Source organism: Periophthalmus magnuspinnatus, chromosome 24 (assembly GCF_009829125.3).
Source record: "Periophthalmus magnuspinnatus isolate fPerMag1 chromosome 24, fPerMag1.2.pri, whole genome shotgun sequence".
Lineage (NCBI taxonomy): Eukaryota > Metazoa > Chordata > Actinopteri > Gobiiformes > Gobiidae > Periophthalmus > Periophthalmus magnuspinnatus.
Window position 1 is genome coordinate 9,048,490 of NC_047149.1, and position 18,010 is coordinate 9,066,499.

The window sequence follows — 18,010 nt, forward strand, 5'->3', positions numbered from 1 at the left end:
CCATGTTACTACTACTTACCTGTCAAAATATATAATAACTACACCACAACTGCTTTTGTATTTTTTTTGCATATACTTATAAATGTACAAAAAAACATAACATTGAACATAACTCAGGAAAACAGACTAGTCCCAAAACAAAACCTGGACTAGATTAGGACTAAAGAACTAGGACAAAACCAAGTCTACATCAGAACTAAAATGAGCCTTCTTTAATCTTTAACAACTATTACTGCATATGAATGCACTGAGAGAAATGTATAGATATATATGATAAAAAAACACACAAAAAAGCAAGACTTTACCAGTTGGATATTTGTTTGCATAAAATAAATACATCTCACTGAAAGCCACAAGAAATAAAGTGTTACCTTGTTCTTATGTTTACCTGCTTGAGATCCAAGGTGATGGTCACGTAGTGGTACTCCATGCCGTTCATTATGGAGGGACTTTGCCACCAGCGGTTTGTCCCGTCAGTGGCGTACTCTATAGGGTGTCTCTCTATGGAAAAAAAAAAAACACTTTTCAAAACCTATCTCCAACAATCCAAGAAAAAAGTGATTTCAGTTCTATTATGAAGACAATAAGTATAGAGAGAGGGACATGAAGGCTAAATGGAAAAGAGAAAACAGAAGAGTGAATGTGTGCGTAGGTATGAAGTGAGATGAGATATGGAAGTTTGATTGGCGGCTGTCAGTCAAGCGCCCACGTATTGTTGACATTTTCATCCAAAACCATGGCAACTATCAGCATCAGCAAAAGAGCTGTAGTCCTTTGGTAAAACCAGTTATGATTCAAAATGCCCACTCTCCTTTCAAAATGAATGTAAGGGAGGATGAAACGGTCTTAAAATCAATTTTTTTCTGTTTTGCCATTTCGATATCTATTTATTTAAAGGGGCACTTTGTAACTTTTCTAGTGGAGTGTCCAGTGGTTCCCCAATTTGAATTAGAATTTGTGTCAGTGTTGCAGCAAATGTGATATGAGCGTGCCCAGATGATTCTACATACACACTACACACTACATACATGGACAAACTACATGTGATATGCTATCTATTTCTTTAAGTCTTTAAAGATGTCCATTTGCAATTAAATATGAGTCCAATATTCATTTTGATGAACTAATGCTCTAACTGACATAACACTTTTAACCATTGGCAAATCCAGAATGATGATCTCTATATTTTTATACAGATTGATATCAGTCTGGTCCCCACGTCCTCTATTACGTCTCAAGCCCAGTCAAATGTGATCATGCCATCATATCTGTTTTTTTCAGTGGCATAAAGTGTTGAAGAAGTTTGTATTCTGGATCCCAGGCAAGTTTCTGGTGTGTAAAATGCTATAGAGAAGCTAATGATGACAATAATACTGAGTATGATTGACGCAAAGTGGAGAATGACAGGTTTGTTACCAACTTGTCTCCGTGAACATGTTATTGCTTTGCCTGGAATGTTCCTCTATATGGCATTATAACTCATTTCTCTCAACGTGACAAGAAGGTGACGCCATCAGGTCAAGTTACATGTCAGATCTGAGGAGAGGCGACCCTGTGCTCCGTAACAACACGTGCTTTTTAATTACTAGGTAAAGCAATAACATTTCCATGGAAACAAATAGGCTCCAAAAAGTTACATTGTGCACGTTAAAAGTGAATAAACTGCTTGTGCTTTTTATCAACAATGCACCAGTCTCTGAAAAACAGCAAAATGAACAATGAATGATTTATAAGCAAGGTCATAGATGAGTCTTTCCTCATTGCACTCACAGCAAAATATTAGTTTTGAAAATGAATCCACCTCAAACTGTGAATTAGGAGGCTGTCAGCGCGTAAAGTAAAAGCTCTTTAATGTGTGAAAACAATATAAAAAGAAAAATCCATCAACGTGTCACAAATTAAATCAGTCAGCTAATTAACCTCAGTTAGTCACGGCAAATTAGTCCAGTCACTCACACTGCAGTGGCTCTTATTCATATACACTGCTCTATAACAGCGCTCTCTCCATCACTAGTGTGTAGTACGTATGCTTTCACAAAGACTTCATGTTGATTTGGTTTCAAACACTACACCTGCGTTGGAGCTGTAGAGTCCTTTTTTCAAACATACAATAGAAGGAAATTGATATTTTACAATGTTTTTAACACAATCCCTGAAAAATGGACCTGTTCCTTTTTATGTTTTTCATATTTTTTACAAAACTGAACAAATCAAATTACAAATAAACTAAATTGTATGTAAACCAACACATGTAAAATACGGTCTATGTGTATGAATGTGAGCGATTACTCTTAAAGGTATATAGCTCGTATTATTATAGATCCATGGTTATAGCTTCAAACCTCCAGAATTCACTCGCTGAGCTGCACTAGCACTGATTCATGATTAGCTGTAGGTTCCAGGGTTTATCTAGTAACAACTCAGATCAGAGAAAGGCATTTAGTTCCAGTGTCTAAATCTTTAAACCAAGATTTAGACATTGAAACCTGTATGGAGAAAAATAGAGATATATGATAAAAAATAAATAAATAAATAAATAAATAAAAAATAATAATAAAACTAGACATTTTCCAAAAAAATAAATAAATTAAAAAACATTCCCAAAAATAAAACCAAACCTTGTACTCCTGTTCAACCATACCGCTTTTCCTGTCCCTCATAAACCTACAATAACCTGAGTAAGCAGAGGCTAATGAAATGGGCTCCTGTCTGACTGGTCTGATCCTGGTCAATGCTCTGAGGCCTAAGAGGAGGACTTGCACACACACACACCCCCCCCCCACACACACACACCCCCACACACACACACTGATTGACTAAATGAGTGTGTGTCTGTGTGTCTACTCGACTACTTGAGCTATAACTGATGTGGGACTGATGTCTTTACTGTGGCGGCGTCATGTGCGATTGATTGGTCAGCTGAACGCGCAATTATCGTTTCTGACAAAGTGATTGGTTAACATCTGGCCAATTGAGCAGTAATTAGCTAAAGAGGCATGATTCATGAATGGGAGCGCTGGAGCGATCAGTCAAATGGAAGTAGGGAGAGCGGGAACATATCTTTCACAAAACTGGTGAACGTTTTGGCTTTCTTTTGTGATTTTATTTGGTTCATTTTTAAGGTGGACGCTCATTCACTTTGACAGAGAATACTTGGATTTTATGTGTGGCTGTCATTGTGTTCTGTCACTCTACCCCAGGGCAGCTGTGGCTTAAGAAGTATTAAGAGAGTTGAGAACGAATGAATAAATATAGAAACTTAAGGTTAAAATTATATGTTGCCCTCTGCAGATAGAGTCAGGGATAGCGGTCCATAACTACACCTCAATTAGCCTCTATAGGTTGCGTTCACGTTCTATAATTTCATGATGTCACAATTTCAGATGGAGATCAGCGTCCTATATAAGTGTATGATTAACTGAACTGAAAACTATTATCTACAAATGTTTAAAGGTCCTATATTGCACAAAATTGACTCTTGTGAGCTTTAAGTCATGTTATAATGCTGCTACCTCATCAGAAACATACCCCGAGTTGTGTTTTGTTTCATTCACAGATGTTTGAGTAACACTTTATTATGAGTCTGTCTACATCCCCAATGCTCAAAATGCTTCCTTCCAACTTGTGATGTCATGAAGCAGTAGTTTTCAAGTTAAAAGCCACATTTTACCGTTTGTTTAGTAGAGATTTGCAATTTCAGGGCTGAATTTATCCAAATGATTCTACCAAAGGTGTATGGAGTTTAAAAAAAACAGTGGAGCACTTCCTGTATTACCACATGACATCACAAGGTGGAACAGAGTGTTTTCTGCCTAAATATGCAGGGTTTGTGTGTTAAATATGTGTGAATGAAACAAAACACAACTACAGGCATGTTTGTGATGAGGAAACAACATTATAACATATATCAGAAAATAGTGTAATATGGGCCCTTTAACCTTCATATTATTGTCATCTTTATTTATTCTGGATTGACTCAACCAACTTGCTTTAGTAATCCCAAATAAAGTCCTTTCCACTGACAACCAGGTCAATTCAGGCTTAGTAACTACTTCAATTTGATTTAAGGTATTAATTCAAGTAGCTACAGTACTAAGTCTACAGCAATATAACTATTTGTTCATTATCAATTATGAGGTCTTTGTGATAGTTATTCTAAAGACAAAAACCCAAAAGAATACTCTCTATAATAGTGTTAGTAGTAGTTGGTTGCTTACCGTTTGGCTTGGAGCTCTGTTGGTGGCAGATGCGGCACTGGGGGTTCCTCACTGGCTGGCCTGGGACGTGGTCCACCAGTTTACAGTGCATCTCCGGCTCCTCTGCACCGCATGTGGCGTTAGCTGTGATGTCCGCCATGGTGGCCAGGTTTAAGACAGCAGGGAACAAGCCTGGAAGAGGAGAAGGTACATGTAAGATCTATGGACAGGAGAGTGGGTAAGTGGTTGTCACTGAGTGGTTGCTAGGTTTTACAATCTAGAAAAGTGGCTTCAGTTGCACAATAGTAGTGCTTTATTTTCTGTATCACACCATTGTAAAATAGATTAAGTATTTATACACTCTTTTAGAGAACTTTTTTTAGAAGTAACTACTACTTCTCCAGGTATTTCTACTTCATACAAATATGAGTAGCAAGTATGTAAACAAGTCCTCCACAAAGCAAAACCACAATAACAATAATATTTTTACTACTTCCACTACTACGTCTACTTCATACAAACATGAACATAAGTATTTACAGTTTTTCAGTATCCATTGTTATAAACCTATTAATTACTGGCTCAATATTTGGTATCTACAAGAGCCAGTCTATCATTTTAAAAGCAGTAGTATAGTATTTGAGGTAGTAGTCTCTTCAACTGCATTATTTCAATGTCACTACTCCACTACAGTACATTGCATAACTAAACATTGGCATTTTCGTTGCAAATCGAGTATTAATCATTAGTTGAAGTGGAATGCAGGTGTGTTAGCATAATTTATTTTTGGTGCAAGCGGCGATGCAGGCCCAAGCACCATTTAACATCATTAGCCCTATAGTTGGCTGTGGGTTTATCTACTTAATCTTTCGCGAGGCTTTCCTGGACTGGGCACTGCGTATTACCACTGTGTCATGGATTTTTTCATTTGCATTATGTTGTTGTAGCATTTTCTCTCCATTTCCTGGATATTTGTCAGTGCGGCTGCCAAAGTATACACGGTTAGAGAGAACATAAATAACCACAAGACACTATGAGACCAGGCCAAACAAGGAAAGATGACTCAGAAGTGCGGGGCTAATACCTACATCTGTTTTAATAGTATGGAACATTCATAAAGCCCACTCCATGTTCCACTGAACCTTAGTCATATGACAAATGATACTAAACAAATAGCTAAAGGGCACTGTTATGCAAACTTTTTTTTTAATATATATATAAAGTTGTCATTAAAAATTTATATTGTGTTTTGTTTTATCCATGCAGGCTTTAAGGTGTACTATGTAACTTCTTCTGGTACAGAGTTAGTCACCATGCAGTTGTTATTGGCTCTTCTCCAAACCAAATAAGAGATCATTTTGTCTGGCTTAAAGTAAGAACACATGTTTTTGTACCTACATTTGGATGGTAGTCATATTTCATTCGCTCTATAAAGTCGTAGTAAGACTGAAGGAGGCGAGGCTGACCTTCCGACCACCAACAGTCACTCACAGCACACCACATTTATACTAGGCAATATTGGTAAAGTGTCTCGCTTAAGGACACAACAACAGAACTTGGTCTGAGAGCTAATCTGAGAGTGAATCTGTTGAAGGTTCGCTCCCTCCCCACCCACCAACGCTAACACTATGCTAATGCTATTGGGAGCAACCTCGGGGAAAGAAGGCACCTGATTTGTCTCTTATTATTATGTTCATATCTTGAGTTACTGACACAACAATGAAAAAATACCAGGATCATGTAGAGCGGGTTAAAATGAACAATTTAAGACCAAAATGACGAGTCTGACAGCAGCAGTTGCAGACAGAGGGGTGAAAGTTTTCTAATGTAAAGTGAATTGGAGCCAGAGTTGATGGAGCTGGAAGCGCGTCCATGTTCACTTATTTGGAACACGGCGGCTAACAGGTTAGCTATGTACATTTATACATACATTCTATAATTTTCACTATAAATTCAGCAGCAATGACTGATATGATTGTATGAAGCGTGCCATGGTTCAATAGTATTAATACATTGACATTTAAATGCTAGACCAGAAGCTGTTATTTTTTCCAGCCAAACAAAATTCATAACACGACTGGGATCACTACAGAATGTTTTTATTTTCAAGCCCTGATCTGACCCATTCACATATACGCAACAAGCAGCATACAATTCCCAAAAGGCCCCATAAAAACGCATTAAAAAAATCCTCTGGGCCCTATAAATGTCAACAACTTTTAGCCACTATACATTTCCTGTAATTTTCTTCCCAAACTAAAAAAAACAAACACTTGAGGGCATCAGACAAATTGATAATCTCCGACAACTTTTACAGCTTCCAGGCGTGAACTCATCTGCGCTGTTCTCATAGTAAAACCCCATTTGTCTCTGCCACAGTGACAAGCTGGTTGAATTCACTGCAAGAATGCTAAAGATCCATATGGGTTACATTTCCTGTCTGGTAAAGCTCACAAACATATGCAATGTGTTAAGTCAGTTGTTTAGACTAAGGCCCATGTGACTTTTATAGTAATGCAATAGGGCATGTAAACAGAAAACATAAGGAGTAATAAAAAGTAAAAGTATGCACTGTAAAAAATAGGTCTTCACAAGTTAAAATGACTTTGAGTAGTTCTGACAAAGTTGTATGAACTTATTACGCCTTTCTACCATCTCTTTATCATCAAAAACATTCCTGAAGTAGTTTTAGATGTCATCCACGCATGTTTCAGTAATTTAGCGATCTCTCCCAGACCCTATTCAAACCCTCCTTAAAATTCTTCATAAATATACAAAATCAGGATACAAAACTGTGCACAGCAACTTGACAAACCTGATGCGATGTGCAGTAGTTTCATTAGTGGGATGCATGCTGAATATAATGGGATAGCGCTCTGAAGCGGGAGTGACTTGGAGAGCAAAGGGAGAGGAGACTCAGAGTGCCAAACACAAAAATATTAATACATTGTTTTCGACGAATATAGCATTTTCAAAACAATAAAAGGTAACATGGTGATCTAAATATGTTATGTGTTAGCTGTTAATACCCCATAGAAGAAAAATAACTCCCCTCTAACAATATAGCTTTTATTTGTATTATTTTGAGAAAGACTATTGTTCTCCTTCAGTGTTTTATTCATCATCTTAACTCCAGATCTTCAGCCAGGATCATAGTTAGAAGATGTATAACCCTATGGAGCTTGCTGTTGTAAAAAAAAACTATTAAAAAAAAAAAAAAAAAAAAAAAAGCTCAAATCAAGAAAAAAAATTATTATAAGGCTGACATGTTTTTGAGAATAGAGAAATTAACTTATAAATAAATGTATGTCTTAATTAAGTGGACATAAGGCTAAAGTGTGTATGAAATCACAACATAAGATATACATCAGCCACTTACAAGAAATGAAGAAAAACATGAAGAAATCTTAAGTTTTCAAAGGTAGATTCTGAATTCAAGTAATTCTAAATCAGCTTTTACAGTGTGTTAATGTGCAGCCAGGAAGAGCCAGAGAAACAGACTTGTTAAAGAGCAGTCAGTTTGTGTGTCCATAAGACCAGCTGTTTGTCCAGATGTGAGCGCTGATGGAGCGTGAAGAACATCTGAGACGCCCAGTGTCTCATAACATAGGGACAAGTTCTCACACAGATCAACAAGCTGGATTATACATGTGAGGAAGTTCATCTGAGATTCGATAAAGTTCATTTGGGATTTTAGAAAGGAAAAAGATCTTTTAACAGTGTTCCCAGGTCCTGATGACATAACGGTGACAGCTGCAGCTTCTGGGACTCAAATAATATGATGGCGAAGTTTACAGCAATGACCTTTGCCAGTAAACAGTAGTCTGGTCTTTACTGTGTACAATAAGTTGGACTCCCGTGTGTTTTTTTGTTCACATTCTTATGGAAATAAAGCAGTCCGACGAAAGCTTGGTGTTTATACTGATAACAGACAACAGCCAATTATCATGTACGTGCAGAAGTTATAATCATAGACTGTATACAGAAGTGCACTGACGGATTCACTTACAACCAAAAGAAGCTAATCAAGGTTAGCACTTATAGAGGCCAATTTGTAAAGCTGAGTGTGCAACTAAAGAGTCATTCACACGAGAGGTTGTTGAAGGTATTTGCCCATTCTCGTCCACATCGCCGGTTCAGTAGCTTTTTTAACTTTATTAGAAAACAGAAAGCTGTCAGTCAATCCTGTTGCTAATGGTAGCTGGAGCCAAACTCAGGGAAAGAAGGCCCCTGATTGGTCTGTTTTTAATGTCACTTTATACATTATATATTCATTAATGGACAGAAAAACACCAGGATCATCATCAGGATAGAGTGAGTTAACACGAACATTTTAAGGTCAGAATGATGAGTCAGCAGCAATTACAGAGAGAGGGGGAAGCAATGATTTTTCAATAGAAAGTGAGTCAAATTGGACCTGAATCCCGCCAATGCTCACTTCCAATTTGGAACGCAGCAGCAAGCAGGCCAGCTCTGTCCATTTATATATATACAGTCTATGGTTATAAGATTTTTTTAAAATATATTTTGGCGCATGTTGTTTGGCAAATTCTCTGCAAAAATTAACATATTTGAGACATTTCAATGCTGACAAGACACTTCTGATTTTATTTTATAGGTGCTTTTATAGAGTCAGTTGTCTCTTATTATTGTAATCTCTGCACAACAATAGCTGTTTGTTCAAAATTGTGAAAGAGGCCAGCGAGATCATTGGGTCAGAGCAGCTCAGCCTTACTAACATCTTTGAAAGACAGCTGCTGCAGAAAGCCCGGTCCAGTCTGTCCAGGTCAGACCACGCTCTGCTGGAGAAGAGGTTTAAGTCTTTCCAGAGCCAAAACAAACAGATTTAGGCATTTTTCCTTGTGCAATTAATGCTCTTAATAATGTGTGACTGTTGAATAGAATCTCTTTTATGTTGCAGAATCTTTTAGGATGGCTTTTTAAAAATGAGTTGTGTCCACTGTGCCTATTAATGTTATTGTTGTCTAAAGTGTTTGTTGTTTGTATTGCCGCTGCACAACTAATTCTCTGTCAAGGGACAATAAAAGTTGATTTTTGATTTGAGATTCTTTCTGTCACAACCAGTTACATAGTCCAACATACAAGGAGTGGCTGTTCTACTGAGAGAGAATGTTCATCGGCAGGTTTGAACTGGTACTCCTCTTGTTGGTGGTCTTCATTAGCAAAAGTTGGCACATAGAGTACACTCAAACATAAGTTAATTTTGCCAGCTCGATTAGTTTTATATGCTATTTCTACATCAGAAAGTCTAGACAGATGTTGTTGTAAACAGTGCTGAGGTCTTTGCGCCAAAAGGAAATACAGGCCTTTCAATGATCTCAAACAGATGTAAACAAAAGCCAGACTCCTCATTGAGCCGAGTGCTGTGGGAGAAATAGACAGGACTGCAACAAATTGAACATTTATGGTGTGATTGTGATGATGTAGGGTCCGAATGTATGCGGTTTACAATCTTCTCTGTTTTTCTTTTATTCCACTTAAGATTATAGCCACACTTTGCTTTATATGGCAATTGATGTATTCTGCCAACCTCATTAGAGACAATGTAACACACTGGAGCTCATTTTAATAGCATGTAACTCAAACATAATGCTGTACTGTCTGACAGCCCATAATAACATGTAAGTCAAATAGACCGCTACTAACAACCTGTAATTACATGTAACCCAACCATAACACCTCATATTGTAACGACCTGTGATATCAGGTAACACTGTACTATGTAACAAACTGTAATAACATTTAACCCAAACATAACATCACACTGTATTACAACTTATAAAAACATGTAACCCAAATGTAAAACAGTAAAACAATTTGAGATATGTTGTTACAAAATGCGTTACATTACTATTAATAGCAGGTACGTATATCAAGTTAAAAAAAACAATATGTTTTTTCAATTTTGATAAACCTGAAAAACATCAATCTTTGGCCAGTTTATAAAAAACATCCATCCATCCATTTTCTTCCACTTATCTGGGGCCGGGTCACGGGGGCAGCAGTCTAAGCAGGGACTCACAGACTTCTCTCACCCCGGACACGTCCTCCAGCTCCTCCGGTGGGACCCCAAGGCGTTCCCAGGCCAGCCGAGAGATATAGTCCCTCCAGCATGTCCTGGGTCTTCCTCGGGGCCTCCTCCTGGTGGGACATGCCCAGAACACCTCCCTAGGGAGGCGTCCAGGAGGCATCCTGAGCAGATGCCCGAGCCACCTCAGCTGGTTCCTCTCAACGTGTAGGAGCAGCGGCTCTACTCCGAGCTTCTCCCGTGTGACTGAGCTCCTCACCTTATCCCTAAGGGTGCGCCCGGCCACCCTGCAGAGGAAACTCATTTCGGTCGCTTGTATCCGCGACCTTGTCCTTTCGGTCATTACCCAGAGCTCATGACCATAGGTGAGGGTAGGAACGTAGATTGACCGGTAAATCGAGAGCTTCGCCTTCTGGCTCAGCTCCTTCTTCACCATATATCAAATACAAACCTAAGCTAAAATATTCCAATTAACTGATAACTATAGAACAGGGGTGGGTAAACTTTTTGACACACGGACCACAATGGGTTCTAAAATTTGACAGATGGGCCGGGTCGCGGTATATATGTATATATTACATTAGAGATTTGGCCTGTAACATGTAGTAAAGCATGAATATGCAAGGGTCATTGTACAAATTGTTTTCCAAATGCATTAATTAAATTAATAATTAATTCATTAAATTTCAGTTAAATAAACTCAGCAGAAAAACTTTGAACAAGGTTTACCCTTACCTATTTTAATATCATTTGGTCATGTTCAGTGGGCCGGATTAATAAGCCCAAAGGGCCGTGTGTGGCCCCCAGGCCGTAGTTTGCCCATGTCGGCTATAGAAGGAACTGAAACGCATGATGCGGAAACACTGAACTGGCAGTGCTGGTCCACAATCCACAATCTCCTGCAGTAGGGTTAACCACTCTGCCACTCCATGCACTAAACGTTTGCTGAATCTGTTTTAAATTTTGATCCCTTTGGTCCTTGAAATCTCTTCATAAAGCAAAGACATACACAAAAAATTTAATATGTTGCATTAATCTAATATTGTCTTTCAAAAACAACATCTTTATGACAAAATATCTTTTATTCATGTATCCTTTCAGTTTGATGTAGTCGCTCCGATCGAAGCCTTTATTTCCCATTTCCTCCTGTGAGATTTGCCGTCTGATAGTGATCCAACATTTGTGAGTCAATGAAAGCAGTTCAAAGATGAGACAGAAGATACTGCTCTGTAAGGGCCCTATGCTGTACATACAAGAGCCAGTCAGTATGAAGGTTATAATGTGAATAATAGGATCTTTATCAAACCAGAATGCTAGTATTAATATGGAACATTTTATATTACGCCAACATTTGTGCCATACTGACTTGCCAAGACCATCGCCTTTTGGGTTTTTAAGGGACCACTTCAGATTTGTATTTTTTCCAGTACATTTGGTCTTGCCCCAGTACAGATATATCGTAAAAGCAGCTCTTAGGGTCAAAATAAGACTGCTGTGTACTGTGCACCCAATGATAAAGAACCAGGAAGTACACTGTTAGCATGCTAGTTACTGTTAGCTTTACCATGGTGGCAAAAGTTTGCTCTGGCCTCTCAAAATTGGGAAATGAGTTTAAAAACTCAGTGAATAAATGAAATGCATTAGGTAGATCAGACCAAAATAAAGTAGTTTTTCAGCTTCCCTTGAACAAAAAACTTGCCCATATAGATACACAAATGCTGCATGTTTAGACCTGAACTTGCATTGTTTCCCATTGTCTTGCATGATGATTCACAGTATGGTAATTCACCCTCATGTTAAAAGATACTACACAGTAAAAATAGATTCATCCATGTACTCATATAAAAGTGGTAAGTCTGCCTTTGGTGCCAGAAACATACAAAGAAAAAACAGGAGATAACCAGGAGACAGGTTCAGATTTCAGTTTCTCTCAACAGCTCCAACACAATGACTACATACTTATTCTCTCCCTCCCTCCTCCCTCTCTTCCTACCTTTGTCGGTTCCTCTCTTCGCTCTGATAACCACGGTACCTGTCTGTTCTGATGGCCTTTTCTGTCCCGTATCTTCGCTCTGTTAAACATGCCTCTCAAAGGATCCACTAGCACACGGACCACACATTACAATAGTATCAATATGGATAACAACTGAGAGATGGGCTGAGTTAAAAATAGATAGCATTTATCTAAAACCTGTGGCTGAACCAAAACTCCAAAGTCCAATAGAGATGCATATTTCAACCAGTTTAAGTGCAATTGATGGATAAACGTTAACGCTCAGAGTCTGGAGGGTAAAAACTTTGGAGAAGCACATGGATTTGGATGGGACATATTTGCTTCATCAAAGACAGGAAGGAGCGGAGAAAGAATGCATTTATATGAGCAGCTTAAGGGGGAAAAGGCAGAGTATTTGTGCAATGCAAAAAGTATGTGTATTTGTAATATTCGTCCTGATTTGGGTAGTTTGTACAGTACGTATAGTCAATAAATCGAGATAAGTCAAAAATTCTCAAAAGCACAACATACTTTAGAAAACATGGGGCCTAAATTGGTGCTACATGTAACCAAGAAATTACCCAAAGCAGGACCAAATGTTAGAACTGTAGAGAACTTCTATTCTAAACTGTGGCATGTATGACCAGCAGTGAGAATTGTTTGAATAATCACAATGTAAATACAGAGCAGGGGGTAGATGAAAGCAGCCATTTTTGAGCACTCAACAGAAATACAAATTTGAGCAAGTTAAGGATGAGGGGAACACCATTGTAACATGCTTACCTCAGAAAGCAAACTCTAAAGCAAAATCACAGGTACAAACAGGTACAAAACAGATCAAAGTATAAAGTATAAACAAAGACTGATGCAAATATAACTATGAAGCATCAACACATAACCCAAGTGCACATCCACGTCGCAGCCAGCCACATCTGACTTGATTTCGGCGACATCTGAAACGACAGGCGATCAGTTTGGCCACATAACGCTTCCTTATTCCATTATAACCAAAACTGTAGTCGGGCCTGTGCATGGTGATTGATGTGTTATGGTGGCGTTTTGAGCCGGGATGTACGCTTGATGGAGGGAGAGGCGGGCTGGAGAAGACAGGATCATCTCTCTAGTCCCGCACCTCTCTTGTTTTCTCTCCATCTATCCCTTCATCGCAGAAAGAAGGAGTAAAAGAGTATTGGACGGTGCCAGGCCTCTTGATGGATAGGAGGGCTTCCCATAGAAAGATAGAGTGATTTTTAAAAGGGTCAGGGCCTGTGGTTGAATGAGCGATGAGACGGTGATAATCCCCTATACTTAAACACAAGACCTGGAGTTAGCATTTGGATTTAAGGGCGACACTTGGGGACACTAAAACGTGGTAATAAATGGGTTGACAGTTTCATGCGGAGGCGTACGCTAATAACTGAGTAGTCTTTGGACACTTATGCAATGACACGCATCTATATTGTCTTGGCATGAGTTTAATTAAAACGTAGAGCCATTTTTTTAACAGCAAAACGTCACTTTACTTACTTCCCTCATTCATTCATGTAATATCTACAGTTAGAAGTGGTATTGCTTTTGGCTAGCAGGCTATGTGGAGAAGAACAGATGCTGCAACACGAAAGGTGGATGAAGAGTAGGAGGCATTCAGCAAATTCCTGGCACCAAGATTTGAACTTCCACACAAATGTTGTTACTTAGTTTTGTTACTACACTTTCATTACACAAGTTGTTCTGCTCATTTACACACTTAGTTCAAGTTGTTCTGCTCCTTTACACAGTTAGTTCAAGTTGTTCTGCTCATTTACACACTTAAATTGTCTTTAATACAAGATGCTAATAATTAATGTTGATGCGAGCCTATAGTGTTTTTAGCTTCATTTAAATGGATTCACTTCCAGCAAATACCAGTGGAGGGCACAATGAATACTTGACCATTTAAACTGACTGAATTCTCTTTATCCCCATGCAGTTACTTAACAGTTAAAGTTATTGAGTTTTACTTTTACACAACTTTTACTGTGCCCATGGAAAAGACTTAAAAAGCGTTGTATTTTTTAATAAATGCAAGTTGCAAATCATTTTAATGCCGATCGGTTGAACATTCCCAGTAACGTAAGTGCATTTTCATGGAGACAAGCAGCTGGGAACCCCCCACAAGAAAAGTTACGAAGTTCTGCTTTACTTATAGTGCATAGATTCTGATTAAAACTTTCTACCGTGGCTGAAGATAATAGATTGAGTATTGATATAGCTTTAGCTGATATAGTGCAAGTCTAATAGAAAACTACTTGGCCCAGACAGACAAAATGAAATGTAGGCAATTTGTACCGAGGCATCCTCAAATCAAAAGTGAAACCTCTCTCAGCGATATTACAATATTTCTGCAAAATGAATCAGCCTTGTTAGCTCAGATCTCCACACCCCAGTAGCATTTGTCTGCTTCTACTTTCATGCTTCACAAACAAACCAATCGTCAAATGAGATTTTAACAATTTAACAAGGACAGACAAATTCAGCACATGTCTGGAGTGTGCTTCTGCTCTGACCTCGTCGCAACTTCATTATGTTCTCCATCTCAGACGAATGGAGTGTTTCAGGGCACAGAAAAGTGAATTTTGTGTCCACAGCCCCCCAGAATGAGAGTCACAAGTGATTACAGTGTGTCAGGTCTGCTGTGTCTAACATGGCTCAGACCAGTGATAGTGGATCAATGACACAGTGCAGTTTTTATACTCCACAGACGGGTGGACAAAGCATGCAACGGTCTTGATTTATGGAGGTGTTGGTTTTTTTGGACAACAAACACTCAAAATTAAACTGAAAATCCTTTGTGAATGAGTAAATGTTTTTTTCACCCAGCTGCAGTTGTAAACCTTTGTATTGATCGTAGACTCATAAGAAAGAGCACCTATTCAGCGGATTCAGTCCAGATATTAATACCAAAAACATCTGCAGAGCCAAAGTTAAGATAGTTTCAAACATATCTATTTTTTCGGTAACTGAAACATTAGTACATCATTATTTTACTTTTTTATTCTTCAATGTAAATCCCCATAATGGAAAAAATTGTCCTTAAACGTCCTGTTCAGAGCCCCTAAAACTCTTCATAATGGCATTGGTGTCCTAAACCAATACTCGCTCTTCCTGTAAAATTTTCTCTGACTTGACACCCAACATGTCACATCCCAGCACAAAAATATTTAGTGGTCCCTCAAGGTGTGGTTTACTGGCTACTACTGTTATCATCTTCCCTATCAATTCATCAGTTTAATTCAGAAAACATATCTAAAACTTACATCAATTTCTTGTAAAACACATCTTAAAAGAAGATATATATTGCTATATTTTTTTCTGCTATATAGTTATAATCTATGACACCTGTGGATCATTATTTTACTTTTTGAACATTTTAAATCACAATATTGATCTAATATGACTTAATGAAAGAAACAAATCTACTGACTTCTGTGTTAGAAAATCGCGGTGCCCAGTGAGAGCCGACGTTGCTGTAAATGTCATCAGAACAAAGAGCCGCACAGTTGTCAGCAGCTCCAATGGACAGCTGCAGATCACACTAGTGAACAGTTGATTTTTATTTTTTTTTTAATTAGTGCAAAGATGACTACGCAACACTGCCGAATCCTGATTAAGAAAATTAGAGAATGAAGTAAGCATGTATCGGTAGCGGTGAAAACGGTGTCTTGATGCCGTCTTGAATACAACACACATGAATCACACTAAATACGACTTGAAGAGGGTAAATGAGAAGATGGTTAAAAGCTCTAAAAAGTCGATTTTGTATAATACCTCCACTTTGAACTCTCCCAGCTTGCTTCTTAGCTCTCTTAGCCATCCCCCTCCACTGCATACACCATGACTTTGGAGTTACTTTGAGATGAAAGCCAGTTAGCTTACATTTATTTGTATATTTCTCCTTTTTAAGCCCCTAGCACTACATCTGTGGACCACTGCTGACCTCCTCCAGGCTTTAGGGAGGAACGCTGAAACGAATACTACTGAGTCAACATCCTGCCCTGTGGGATGTCCTGCCCGAGGAGGGGGGTCTGCTTTGAAACACAAAAATTTGACCACTAAATAAATGGACTAAGACATTTTAACCCTTTCAATGATATGAAAACATGCTGATATGACTTTATTTGTAAGTAGCTCAAGGTTCAAGGAGATGCTCAAGTGTAAGAGTGAAATGCATCAATAAGCAATGTCATAATTTATATAACTGTTCAATCAAGATGTAAAAGTCCAGTTTCAGTGTTTTATGTAATCATTGTCAGGTAATTGTCAGGTAATTTTAGGCAGTTTGTTTTGTTCCTCTTTCAAGTTCCTATAATGAAAGATTGCATTTCCGTCATCTCTTTTATGTGATGTCCTACTTCTACTACAGCTGCATCCTATAATTGCAATTTACTTTTTAAAAATAGTCACCAGCAACACAGAAGATGACATAAAATGGTGAGTCATCGTGTGGGTACAAGCAGGAGAGAATGTGGACCATGAATACCTCACATACTAAAGAGCGGATATTGAATTAATGAAGGATTATCGCAAATGGTTTTAATATTACACAAATGTTATAATGTTGTTATCTCACCAAAAACAGATCTGGAGTTGTGTTTTGTTTCATTCACACATGTTTGTGTAATCCTGCATTTTTGTGTGTCTGCATCCCCAAAGCTCAAAATGCACTGCTTCATCTTGTGATATCATGTACTGGGAGTTTTCAAGTTAACAGTTTCTTTTACCTTTTGTTCAGCAGATATAGGCAATCCCAGGGTTGAAATGATCCAAATGATTCTCTTCCTGTATTACCACATGAAACAAAACATAACTCTAGGTATGTTTTAATGAGGAAAATTATTATTATTATCAGAAAACAGCGTAATATAGGCCCTTTTACATGTCTGGATGATATAATAATAAACATATAAGGACGGTATTGTACAGAGCAGTTAGCACTTCAGCCTCACAGTTTCTTTAGTTTTCCATACCACTAAAACATATAAAAAGTTACAGGTAAGATCTATGGAGGTGCAAGCCTGCTTACAGTAAGAAAGCATGATTTTTGAGGTATTTATTTAGGAAAAACACATTGAATAATGCCCTACTGTAGAACCACCAGAAAAGTCACAAGTTGGACCTTTACAGTATAGCCCACGTGTGCATTATAACTTAACTTATAACTTAAACACATCTTAAAGGGCCCATATTATGCTATTTTCTGATCCTTGTTATAATGTTGTTTCCTCATCACAAACAGACCTGGAGTTGTGTTTTGTTTCATTTGTGTAAGTTTAACACACAAACCCTGCATAATGAGTTGTTCTCTCAAATAGAAAACACTCTGTTCCACCTTGAGATGTCATGTGGTAATACCTGAAGTGCTCTATTGTGTTTTTAAAGTCCATGCACCATCACTTCATGTGGATAATTTCAGCCCTAGAATTGGAAATCTCTACTGAACAAAAGGCAAAAGGAGCTGTTAACTTGAAAACTACCACTTCATGACATCACAAGGTGGAACAGAGCATTTTGAGCTTTGGAAGTTTAGACAGACTAATAAAAGGATTACTCAAACATGTGTAAATAACACACACCCCTTTTTGAGGAGGTAAAAACATAACATGGCTTAACGCTCACAAGAGTCAATTTTGCGTAATATTGGACCTTTAAGAACATTTTAACAACACTAAGCTGAGAAAGATAGGATAACTAAACACATTCACTCAAAAATGCATTCTAACTAGAAAGTGGCTA

The 18,010-nt window shown here is 38.1% G+C and overlaps 1 protein-coding gene across 4 annotated transcripts in view; it reads right to left on the reverse strand.

Moving 5' to 3' along the window:
- Positions 1 to 18,010, reverse strand: part of lama2 (laminin, alpha 2) — a 236,485-nt gene that overhangs the window by 186,735 nt on the left and 31,740 nt on the right. For all 4 annotated transcript variants that reach the window (XM_055232136.1, XM_055232139.1, XM_055232138.1 and 1 more), the window contains exons 2-3: positions 4,218 to 4,388; positions 389 to 501 (exon numbers count right to left, since the gene is read on the reverse strand). In XM_055232136.1, the coding sequence (XP_055088111.1) occupies positions 389 to 501; positions 4,218 to 4,388 (284 nt within the window). The remainder of the gene's footprint in view (positions 1 to 388; positions 502 to 4,217; positions 4,389 to 18,010) is intronic.